Below are 13,179 nucleotides of genomic sequence, written 5' to 3'. Positions count from 1 at the left end.
ATCTCCGAGGTTTGAAGCAAATTCTATTTCCTATAGCATTGAAATACGCAACGAGATTTTCTCCTTTCTCATTGGCTTAATTGCTCTCTTGAGGGTTGTACCAGAATAATTAAATACTGTTGAATATTACGACCGGATTTAAAGGGAATTTAAGTTTTTTTCACATGTCTAATTGGTAACAGCTGACCATTGAAATTTGGTTGGTTACAAGTCAGATAACAGTTTAGCATTTGAGTTTTCACAATGGACAGAAAAAAAAATAAATAAATAAATAAAGGATGGGAAAACCTGAGACATTGGTAAGTTCTATTCCAACTTTATTGTAGATTATATTACTTTTATTCATGTACAAGTTACATTTTCAAACAGTTCGTGGTAACGAACTGTAGTAAGGAGTGAAAGGGCTCAATAGTAACCAAAACTCTAAAAAACGAAGTTTTGATACAAATAGTTACATCAAAAGAATTGCATTTTAATGCTGATTTTAAATATATAAGTTTCATCAAGTTTAGTCTTACCGGTCAAAAGTTACGAGCCTGAGAAAATGTGCCTTATTTTAGAAAATAGGCGGAAATACCCTCTAAAAGTCACATAATCTTAACAAAATCACACCATCAGTCAGCGTATCCGAGAACCCTACTGTAGAAGTTTCAAGCCCCTATCATAAAAAAGGTGGAATTTTGTATTTTTGCCAGAAGACGGATAACGGGTGCATATTTTTTGTTTTTTCTTTGTTGTTTTTTTCCTCAGGGGTGATTGTATCGACCTAGTTGTCCTAGAATGTCGCAAGAGGGTTCATTCTAACGTAAATTAAAAGTTCTAGTGTCCTTTTTAAGTGACCGAAAAACTGGAGGGCACCGAGGCCCCCTCCAACGCACATTTTTCTACAAGGTCACCGGATCAAAATTTTGAGATAACCATTCTGTTTAACTCAGTCAAAAACCTAATAAATATGTCTTTGGGGATGACTAAATCCACCTCAGTTCCCGGGGGAGGGGCGGCAACTTATAAACTTAGACCATTGTTTACACATAGTAGTTGTTAATTATGAAGTGTACAGACGTTTTCAGGGGGACTTTTTTGTGTTGGGGTTAGGGTGGTCGGGGGGGGGGGGGGGCAGGTTACGTGGGAGGATCTTTCCATGGAGGAATTTTTCATGAGGGAAGAGAATTTCCATGAAGGGGTCGCAAGATTTTCTAGCATCATTTATAAAAAGACAATGAGAAACTTTTTTTTTTTCAACTGGAAGTAATGATCAACATTAAAACTTAAAACGAGCATAAAATATTACTTAAATAAGGGGGTTTGTCTCTTCCACAATACCTTGCTCTTTACGCTAAAGTATTTTTAGTAACTTCAATTAATTATTCTACGGCCTTTGAGATTCAAGGGTCATTCTGAAAGATTTGGGACAAAATTCAAGCTTTAATGTAAAGAACGAGGTATTGACGAGGGGGCAAACTCCCTCATATACGTAATAAAAATACACACATATATAAGTTCGTTACATAAGCTAATTTCGTAAGGTACGTATGTTTATTACTAACAAAAACGTTTGTAAAAATAAAATAAAAAAAAATCTAGTTGTATTTTTAAGTAGCCAAACATTTAGAGGTAACTAGGCCTCCTTTCCCACCCTCTTTTTTTTAGCGAAATCGTCCGATCAAAACTATGAGAAAACCATTTAGCTTGTAATTAACATAAAATTGCTTCTCCAAACTAAACATCCGTATGATATATGGGTAGATTATAACAAAATATATCGTGCAAAGAGTACATTCCGGCAGAATATGCTTCAATCTTTTGAGGATGCCAACTCCACGTGCAACTTTGGTGGAGATAATGTCGATATGATGCTTCCACGATAGATTTGAAACAATATGGAAGCCGAGGTACCGCAGTGATTTAACTTGTAAAATAGGCTTTTCACCTAATAGAACTTTACTACTTACATCAACAGAATCACCCACTCTAAAGAATGTCAGTAAGAATTTTTCTTTACATTCACACACAGCAAACTTAAACTTGTAAACATCTCTAATCTTTTGAGAGTAATATGAGCCTTTACTATTAAATCATCTGCGGATTTTGCAAATACTGTTAGCAATATATGTATCCTTTAGATAAACGCGCATCTTGTTCACATAAACTGAATAAAGTAAAGGGCCCAGCACAGACATTTTGCTATTTATAATGTTAGATATTGTCGTATGAGTGTCTACACCAGGTAACTACTTTACCCCATGAAATACAAGGCTATCAAGCATGGACTCCTGATCATAATTATCAAGTTTTTTTTCTATTCGACCGATTCTCTCCTCCAAATTTTCAATTTGAAATCTCAGACTAACAAGAGCCTGCTCAATTTGGCAAACTTTGGATTAAACTCGAGCGTGATTGAATCATAAACCTGGCTGATTATCAGTTCAGTACCTTCTTTGTTCAATGAATTACCGTCATTGAATTTGGGTCATTGGGTCATTGGACGGTTAATTCGAAAAAAAGAGGTATTTTTAAGTTACGAAGGAGTGATCGAATCTTAATGAAATCTCATATTTAGAAGGATCTTGCAACTCAGATCTTTTATTTTAGATCTGGCTGAATCCAGTTTCAATGGGAGGAGTTGTGGGGGGGGGCGGGAATCTTGGAAAATGCTTAGAGTGGAAAGGTTACGATGAAATTTGGTGGGAAGAATAAGCACACATCCAAGATACGTGACTGACATAACTGGACCGGATCCGCACTCTTTGGGAGAGTTGGGGGGGAGGGTAATTCTGAAAAATGAGGTATTTGTAATTTATGAACTGGTGATCAGATCTTAATGAAACTTGATATTTAGAAGGATCTTGTGCTTCAGCACTCTCATTACGAATCACGACCAGATCCGGTGACAGTAGGCGGAGTTGGAGGGGGAAACCGAAAATCTTGGAAAATGATTAGAGTGAAGAGATCGGGATGAAACTTGGTGGGTAGAATAAGCAAATATCGTAGATACGTGATTGACGTAACCGGACTGGATCCGATCTCTTTGGGGGAGTTAGGGGGGTCTAGTGCTTTGGCGAGTTCGGTGCTTCTGGACGTGCTAGGACAATAAAGATTGGCAGGCATATCAGGGACCTGCATAAACTGACTTGATAAAGTCGTTTCCCCGATTTGACCATCTGGGGGGGGGGGCTGAAGGGAGAGGAAAAATTAAAAAAATGAGGTATGTTTAACTTACCAGTGGGTGATCAGATCTTAGTGAAATTTGATATTTATAAGGACCTGGTGTCTTAGAGCTCTTATTTTAAATCCCGACCGGCATTAATTATCTGATTTTCCTTTTCAATCAATCCATTGATTCTTAGAATTTTCCTAGAGCTCATACCATATGAGCTCTTGGCTCTTCCGACCTCGTCATAAGTGCCATATGAGCTCTTAGCTCTTGTTTTTTTTTTTTTTTTTTTCAGGAAGAAAAACTTGCCCGAACAAGAAAGTCTACCAGAACAAGAAAAATTTTCAGTGTCTCCAAATTGTTCCAGGCTTTCCGAAACTCCGAAGCCGGCTTTAACTATTATAGATAATTCTACGGTTAGTAAAAATGCGGCATCAGGTAGCTCTTGCGATTTTGGTTCGCCAAGAGAACACTTTGGAATCGATTTGTCTGGAATTCCAGATGTAAATTGTATAGTCAACTTGCGTCATCTGCTTAGTGAGTTTATAGAAGCAATAAAACATCAGTTCAATTGCAAGGACGGGAAATCAAAGCTTCGCGTGAAAGAAATTAAAAACACTGGATTCCAAACAAAGCTCGTCATTATCTGCCAAGACTGTGGCTGGAAAAAGCGAGTAGAAGGTGAGCCGGAAGCCCCCCTCACTACTGTAAAAGAATACCTAACAAATTTCAGTGAACAGATATTAGGTAACAAAAAAGAGAAGATCAGCAATTTACGAGGCAACGTGAACGTGAAAGCTGTATGGGGTATCATGGGGACCGGAGGAGGCTACGCATCTTTGAACGAATTATTAAGTGTATTGGGAATAAAAAAATGAATCCGAAAACGTTTATGAATTTAGAACGTTTAGTTGGTAACGCATGGATGGATGCACTATCAGATGTCTTAGAAGAAAATGGTCGTGAATCCCTGAAATTAGCCATTCATGAGGACAGGCTTATCAACGATTTTTTCTGGACTAAGGTCATCTGTGATGGTGGCTGGAATAAACGCAGCAAAGGACACGATTATACTGCAAAAGGTTGCGTTGGGGTAATCATTGATGCCTTTACGAAAAAATTATTACATGTAGGAATAAGAAATAAATATTGTTACCTCTGCTTCAGCTCAAAGAAGGCAAACCAGAAAGTGAAAGATCATGTTTGCTTTATGAACTACAATGGTCCCTCAAAGAGCATGGAAACCGACATTCTTGTTGAAGGTTTTCGCCAAAGTGAAGCCATGCATAACCTTCAGTATTTACAATACATCGGAGACGGCGATTCTAGTGTTTTTTACAAGCTAAGACAAAGTGTTTCATACGGATCATATATCCAAAAAGAAGAATGTGCCAATCACGTGACCAAGAACTATACAAAATACCTCCATAATGTTGTGAAGACAAAAAAAGGGATGCACAGCGAATTTCTTTCAAATGACATAATTCTAAAGCTAACCAAAAATCTACGAGGTGCAATAAAAAAGAACTCGGCTGAAGGTGGGTCTGCCAAAAATCTAAGACAACTCTTACGAAGAGGCCCAGAGCATGTGTTTGGTAATCATAAACAGTGTGATTCTGGCTGTGCCAAAAAGAATGGGGTCTTAGAAACTGTGGAGAACCGCTATAATAACCTTCCGAAAACTATTTTGGAGGATGTAAAAGCTGGCGTGGAAAATATTTGTAAAAAAGCGGACTTATTAAGAAATGATGCAACGACCAATCTTGCAGAAAATTATATGTCTGTTGCAGTGAAATTCGTCGGCAGAAAACAAATAAGCCACTCGAAACGTTGGTCATACCATGCTAGGATAAGTGGAACAAGCCTATCCTACTCCTTGGGCCCGAAATGGCAATCTTCTACATGGAAAAAAAACATTTGGCTACAGTCCTTGCAAAATAACAAAAGAATACACGGTGAAAACTTCTAATCTTCGGAAACGGACAAAAACAAATCAGAAAAGATATTACGCAACCATGGGTGGGAGATATCTGGCCAAAAAGAATGAGAATCAGAGTTTGCCTAAAGGCGATCAAAATTACGGACCAAATTGCAACAAGCCTGATATGAATCCAGAGGAATTTGAGATCGCAAAGGCTGATTATGTTGCAAAAAATATGAATCTGGATGGAGCCAAACTGCAGGAGATCTACGTAAACACAAAGGGGCAAAATGATAACTGGATATTTGAGAGGAGCAAAAGGATTACTGCCACTTATTTTCATAGAATAGCTTCTCGCAAAAAAAAAAAAAAAATACTCCAACCGCACCCATAGTCAAGAATATCCGAATTAATTCTAATTTCAAATCTATTCCAATGCTTAGGGGAATTCAACTGGAGGCTATTGCACTGACGGCGTACGAGCAGAGAGAGGGAGTATCATTAATAAAAGGAGATCAAATGGGACTACTCATTCATCCAAATATCCAGTTTCTTAGACCTGCTCTTGATGGTCGCTTAGAAAACGGCACACCAGTTGAAGTGAAGACTGTCCATAATATTCCCAGAGGAGTTTTGGAGCGATTGTTTACTTCCGGAGATATTAGACTCGCGATTGATTAGGAACATGCCACTTAGAGAGCCTGCCTTAGTCCGGGCTGCAGCAAATCGCGGAATGAAACGGACTTTGGAGCCAGAAGACAGTGGATGTGAGAAAATTACTTGGTCCGACACTGAAAGTGAATACTGAAAGTGGATTTTCCATTGACATGTGAAGAGCATTGACATGCGAATAGTATAGAGATTGTTTAGGTGTCATAATGTATTAGTAGCAGTATTGTTAACCTTAACCTATTAGGGTTGTTTGAATACTAGACTATTATAGGTTAACTATTAGTGTTGGTGAATAGCATATAAATATTAGAAAGTAAATTCTATTTGAGAAATTTCAGCATTCTGACGAAGTCCAAACCATGTTGATAAATAAACTCTAATTACGTTGAGATTTAGTTGCTACTTTAGGCACTTCCAGGTAAGCTAGGACAGCTAAATTTGGCAGGCGTATCAGGGAGCGGACCAGATTAAATTGGAAACAGTCATTTTCCCGATCTGACCATCTGGAGGGGGTGGGGGCTGGTTAATTCGGAAAATAATATTTTTTCGGGGGCCGGTAATATTTCAGAAAAATTTCGGTTAATAGAAAAATGAAATATTTTTAACTTACGAACGGGTGACGGGATCTTAATGAAATTTGATGTTTGGAAAAATGTTGCGTCTCAGAGCTCTTATTTCAAATCCCAACTGGATCCATTGACATTGGGGGAATTGAGGGGGGAACCTAAAATCTTGGAAAACGCTTAGTCGAGGGATCAGGATGAAACCTGATGGTAAAAGTAAGCACAAGTCCTAGATACGCGATTGACATAACTAGAACGGATCCGCTCTCTTTGGGGGAGTTGGGGGGAGGGGGTTACTTCTGAAAAAATAGAAAAAATGAGGTATTTTTAACTTAGGAAAGAGTCATCAGACCCCAATGAAATTTGATGTTTGGAAGGATATCGTGTCTCATAGCTCTTATTTTAAATTCCGACCGGATCCGGTGACATTGGGGGAGAGATGGGAGGGGGAACCTAAAATCATGGAAAACGCTTAGAGTGGAGGGATCGGGATGAAACCTGGTGGTAAAAATAATCGTAAGTCCTAGATATGAGATTGACATAACTGGAACGGATCTGCTCTCTTCGGGGGAGTTGGGAGGAGGATGGTTAATTCTGAAAAATTAAAAAAATAAGGTATTTTCGAGTGACAAAGGAGAGTTTGGATCTTATAGAAATTTGATATTTGGAATTTATATTTGGGCCGGTAATATTTCAGAAAATTTTCGGTTAATAGAAAAATGAAATATTTTTAACTTACGTTTAGTAAGTTTGGAAAAATGTTGCGTCTCAGAGCTCTTATTTCAAATCCCAACTGGATCCGGTGACATTGGGGGAATTGAGGGGGGAACCTAAAATCTTGGAAAACGCTTAGAGTCGAGGGATCAGGATGAAACCTGATGGGAAAAGTAAGCACAAGTTCTAGATACGCGATTGACATAACTAGAACGGATCCGCTCTCTTTGGGGAAGTTGGGGGGGGGTTAATTCTGAAAAAATAGAAAAAATGAGGTATTTTTAACTTAGGAAAGAGTCATCAGACCCCAATGAAATTTGATGTTTGGAAGGATATCGTGTCTCATAGCTCTTATTTTAATTTCCGACCGATGTGACATTGGGGGAGAGATGGGAGGGGGAACCTAAAATCATGGAAAACGCTTAGAGTGGAGGGATCGGGATGAAACCTGGTGGTAAAAATAATCTTAAGTCCTAGATATGAGATTGACATAACTGGAACAGATCTGCTCTCTTCGGCGGAGTTGGGAGGAGGATGGTTAATTCTGAAAAATTAAAAAAATAAGGTATTTTCGAGTGACGAAGGAGAGATTGGATCTTATAAAAATTTGATATTTGGAAGGATATCACGTCTCAGAGCTCTTATTTTAAATCCCGACCGGATCCGGTGAAGAGGAAGTTAGGGGGGACCTAAAATCTTGGAAAATGCTTAGAGTACAGGGGTCAGGATGAAACTTGGTGGTAAAACTAAACGGGATTGACATAACTGGAACAGATCTGTTCTCTTTGGGGGAGTTGGGGACGGAGGGTTAATTCAAAAAAATTAGGTATTTTAACTTATGAAAGAGTGATAGTACCTTTATGAAATTTCATATTTAGAAGGACCTCGAAACTCAGATCTCTCATTTTAAATCCCTACCAGATTCAGTGTCATTAGGGGGGGGACCGGCATTACTGGTACGGATCCGTTCTCTTTGAGGGAGCTAGAAGTTGTTGATTTGGAAAAATTAGAAAAATTGAGGTGTTTTTAACTAAAGAATGGGTGACCAGACCTTAATCAAATTTTATAATTAGAAGAAACTCAGGTCTCAGAGCTCTTCTTTCAAATCCCGACCAGATCTTTTGACATTGATGGGGAATTGGAGGGGGAAACTGGAAATCTTGGAAAACGCTTATAAACGGCGTAGCTACGTAATTGACGTAACTGAACTGGATCCGTTTTCTTTGGGGGAGTTGGGTGGTGTGGTTCAGTGCTTTGGTGAGTTTAGTGCTTCTGGACGTGCTAGGACGATAAAAATTGGTAGGCATGTCAGGGAGCTGGACTAATTGACTTGTTACAGTTGTTTTCCCCGATTCGACCATCTGGAGGGCTGAAGGGAAAGGAAAAATTTGAAAAATTGAGGTATTTTTAACTTACGGGTGGGCGATCGGATCTTAATGAATTCTGATATTTAGAAGTACCTTGTATCTCAAAGCTCTTATTTTAAATCCCGACCAGCATTAAGCCTCTGATTTTCCTTTTAAAGCAATCTATTGATTCTTAGAATTTTGCTAGAGCTCATATCATATGAGCTCTTGGCTCTTCTTGACCTTGTCACAAGTGCCATATGAGCTCTTAGCTCTTGTTTTTGATGAATAGTATATAAATATAAGTAGTTTCAAAAATTTATTAAATACCCCTAAGGGGTTTCCTTCCTCCCTTACCTGTATTTATGACCCCAGGGCAAGGGTACCTAATGTTTATTATGTACCTTCAGAAACATATCACTTTAAATGACATTAATTTAATAAGTATATGCATTACTCCGTAAAGCAAAGTATATGATTATCCCGGTTCCAAACCGGGGTAATCAGTCATTTATGAACGAGCTTATAAATCATCAACTATATGAGATGATGGGGAAAAACCAAAATATTCTAAGATACGGCACTATTAGGAATAAAATGAGATCCCGTGGAACTAAAATGGACGAATATCTTACAACTTTAGATTTAAAAAAATAATGTTCGCATATTTTATAGGCCTACAATCGGCGTTTCTTTACTTTTAAGAGCCAATAATGTCTAAAATAATGTGTTTTAAAGAATAAAGTTCTTTTTAAAAATAATATTCATACATTTTATAGGCCTACAATCAGTGTTTCTTTACTTTTAAAGGCCAATAATGTGTTTTTAAGAATACTGTTCTTTTTTAAAAATAATGTTCATACATTTTATAGGTCTACAATCGGTGTTTCTTTACTTTTAAAGGCCAATAATGTTTAAAATGATGTGTTTTAGGAATAATATTATTTTTAAAAACAATGTTCATACATTTTATAGGCCTACAATCGGTGTTTCTTTACTTGTAAAGCCAAACTGTTATCTGCTTTGTAACCTAACAAATTCCAATTCGTATGGTGTTAAAATGATATTGCCTCAAGGTGTTGTTGCCAATTATACATTTAAATCTGGTCTTTATGCTAAGGAGATGTCAATATTCTTAATGATATTCTGGCAAACCCCTCAAGGAGTGCTTAAGCCAATGAGAAAGGAGGAAATCTTGAATACTAAGAATTATTGCTAAAAATCATCTGTTATAACTACAAACTTAGCAATCTTTGGGATTATTTGTCGGTATAAGATCTACAAAACGACACAAAAAACAAGGCTATATGATTAGTACAACCCTTTTAAACAGTAAAGGAAGAATATCTTAAATGGCAAATTTTAAAGGACACTGATGATAATAAAAAAATAAATTCACGGCCAAAATTTTTGAAATCTTGTGGCAAATGGAGAGTTTACTTTACAATTCTCTACGTCTTCTAAAAGTAATTTTATTGCTACTTTTAAAAATTAGAGGTGTCCCCACTAATTAATTTTTTATGAAGCTCTAAAGAAAAAAAACGCAAATTTGTTCGGCCTATTCATGTCAAAGCTTTCAATGAAGCCACAGTAATTTTTTCATCAAAGAATCTGCTCGTGTCTGTTGTTAATACGCATTTCACTGCTATAGGAAAATAGCATTGGCTTCAAACCTCGGAGATCCAACTTAAGACTTTTAAATGAAGCTAAATAACAATAATCGCGTGGATATAGTATTCACTGTTTAGGTAATTTTAAAGAATTTCTTTTTTTTCTCTTTTCTAAGTAGAATCTGGAAGGTTTTTTTGAAAAATTGCAATCAATTGAAGGGGGAAGTCTTAACCTGACGTATACAAAAAAAAAACACCTGGGTCGGAAACCAAAAGAGTGCTTACACTGCTTATGACACAAGTTAAATGAAAAAGCTTACCTTTTTGTTACTTTTCAAAACCAGTGTGTCACGGAGCTCATCGCGAGTGGAATAGTTGAACAACATATTCATTCCATATGTATATTCCGCCATGATGATTTTTTCTTCTAAAAAGAAAGGAAGAATCATACAACTAAAAAAAAAACTAGTGAACTGGAAAGAGAACCAAATTATGGAAAGTATAAATACTGTCAAGGTCAATAAGAAATAAAATATTCTCGCAAAAATTACTTAAATTTTACACAAGATTCCGGTAATGATTAAGATAAAAATTATACTAAAGAATTTCAACTATTAAACATAAAAGTACCATATGGGTTTATACAACTTAAAATTTATTTAAATCACGACAAAGGTCTACAAATAAAGAACATCATTTTAGATGTAGGTTCCGCTCGCGAGCATATCCAAATGTTTATTTAGTAGGCGATTGTTATTTCAAGACGGGGGGGGGAGGTAAATAACAATATACAAATTATCCAAATATTAATTCTTTAATCAAAACATTAATCAAATCCAGATCTCTGGATTTGCTAGAATTCGACACGACCTTTCGTCAACAATCTGCGGAATATAGACTAGAAGAGACTTTTCCCCTCCAAAATTGATCCAAAGAATTCCCAGCACAAAAGCTAAACCATGGAACGATGGAATTGTCAAACGAGTCCTTTTCGACCAAGTCAAAAAGCAATGCTAGCCAATTCACCAGCATAAGGTTCAAACCTTTATGTTCACACATAATAATTTAATCCACCGGGACAGACAATATATGTGAACTGGATCAACAAGCAATCAACTAACGAATCTCCAGACTGGATTAATTTTGGAGGAAAAGGGGTCTCTTCAGTGCAAATTCTAGAAAAATCTCAATAAAAACTTACATAGCTATGGTTGCTATGCAGAAAGATTGCAGCGAAATGGCCTATTTGCCTAGTAAAAGATGAATTTTCCCTTCACCGAGCAACTAAGTAACCATGTCAACAAAACATTGCTTCTACTGGAACTTAAGCTAAGGGTGTACTTTATCAAGTACTGACTTACAAATCTTGATTTCTTTTTGTTCTATATTTAACTATTTTTCCGCGGGTTAGGGCAGAATCCCTAATCCTCAACCGTGTGCAACCATGGCGGTAATAATTTTCTTGCAAAATTTCGTCCAGACAAGCTTTGCACTTTAAAAAAAAACTAACCAAACTTCAACCATTTTATTAAATTTTACAGCGCAACTTTAGGTAAAAGAAAGTCCTACCGGTTTCTGTGAGCAATCTCTATGCAACCCAATCTTCAGAAAAAGTTTGTTCTAATAATATCAACCAAAATTACTGCTTCGAATGTAAAAATTCCGTATTCAATTTGGCTTTACTCAAAACCAATTTTAACAGAAAACATTTCTTTTAGTTTTTGAAAACCTTGATTTCCAAGAAAAGGTCTTGAAATAGGGTAAGTTGATTAAAGTATTATAACTTAATAGCTTAATTTGTCAACCATCTGAAAATGACTTTGAATTAATTTGTTTTTGTTAATCAGTTTATGAAAAGAGAACAAGTTAATCATTTGAATGGACAAAACACTAAATTAATATTTTATTAATTAATTAATTAATATAATATTAGCCTCTGAAAAAGATTTAACTAACTACTTATAGGCCTATATAATAATTAGCAGGCATAACCATAAGCAGGCATAATGAAGGAGGGGTGAAATTTTCTTCTAGATTTTGTAAAACTTTTTTATATTTTTGTTCAAAAATTAAAAAACCATAAATACCCCAGCTCCCTCTAAATTTTGAGAACTAATTTTTGTTGCGTTTTCATTGTAAAAACTGATAAAAGACCCCCCCCCCCTCATTTCCATGGCTATTGGAGGACGTGAACCTATATTCTAAAAGCAGGTTTTAGCCAGATACTGATTGTTCTTAAATATTACTCATGAATGGAATTGAATTATCCAAACACTTTTATCGTAATTTCCGCATAAAGAAAAATTAAAAAATAATTTGAGGAGAATAAATTACTTTTAAATAAAACTGAAGCCAGGGCAGGGCTATACAAGTTTCAACATCAATGGAAAAAAAAAGAAATAAAGCTTACATTCAGATGTCTTCCTAAGTCACAATTCAAAACTGAACTGAAATAATTTTCATGTCATCCTTTTTTATATCACGATGGAAAGAAACGAGACACCTATACATGGAATAATAAGGAAAAGTGTCGACTCATCCTGACCAATGATTTCGAAATGTTGCAAAATGTGCACAGTAAAAATGACTGCAAAATGAAAATGCTTGTCATCCTGATTTTGGAATTCTGTGCGATCAAATGAGTCAGCAAATTTAAATGCTTTATGTGCAAGTCATTCTTTACTAATATGACAAAGGTACTGACTTACACTGATCAATTGCATGAAGTCAAAAGTTTCCCTATTATATGAGGCTAATTTTGCCATACGGAAGGTTTTTGTAAACATCCAGCCCCAGAATTAAAATCATGCCCCCTCCTCTGAAAAAATCTAGATATGGCCCTGTTGAAATTAACCTGTTCAAATACATATCGTTTTCAATGAAATACAGTTTAGAATTTTGAAAAGAAAAGTGAAAGAAAGATTTATTATTTTTTTTAACGGTTCCTGGGTGTCGTTTTTGTTTGTTCTGTTTTTATGGCACTTGGTATTAACCAAGTGACATATAGCAATCGCAAATTCTGTCGGTCGGCCTGTCTGACCTGGTTTTGCTAGTTTAGGCACTTCCTGATAAGCTAGGACGATGAAATTTGGCAGGCGTATCAAGGACAAGATAAGATTAAGTTAGAAATAGTCGTATTCCCGATTCGACCATCTAAGGGGGAGTGGGAGCACATTTAATTCGGAAAAATTAGAAAAAA

At 36.3% G+C, this 13,179-nt stretch overlaps 1 protein-coding gene across 1 annotated transcript in view; it reads right to left on the bottom strand.

Annotated features, from left to right (window-relative positions):
- The window catches only part of LOC136039394 (nitric oxide synthase, salivary gland-like), a 70,325-nt gene extending 57,822 nt beyond the window's left edge, over nt 1-12,503 (bottom strand). The window contains exons 1-2 of the mRNA XM_065723091.1: nt 12,391-12,503; nt 10,301-10,407 (exon numbers count right to left, since the gene is read on the bottom strand). Of these exons, the coding sequence (XP_065579163.1) occupies nt 10,301-10,393 (93 nt within the window). The 5' untranslated portion in view covers nt 10,394-10,407; nt 12,391-12,503. The remainder of the gene's footprint in view (nt 1-10,300; nt 10,408-12,390) is intronic.
- Between the last annotated feature and the right edge of the window lie 676 nt (nt 12,504-13,179).

This window comes from Artemia franciscana, chromosome 19 (assembly GCF_032884065.1).
Source record: "Artemia franciscana chromosome 19, ASM3288406v1, whole genome shotgun sequence".
Classification (NCBI taxonomy): domain Eukaryota; kingdom Metazoa; phylum Arthropoda; class Branchiopoda; order Anostraca; family Artemiidae; genus Artemia; species Artemia franciscana.
The sequence above is the reverse complement of the archived record's forward strand: the minus strand, read 5'-3'. Positions and strand labels throughout refer to the sequence as shown.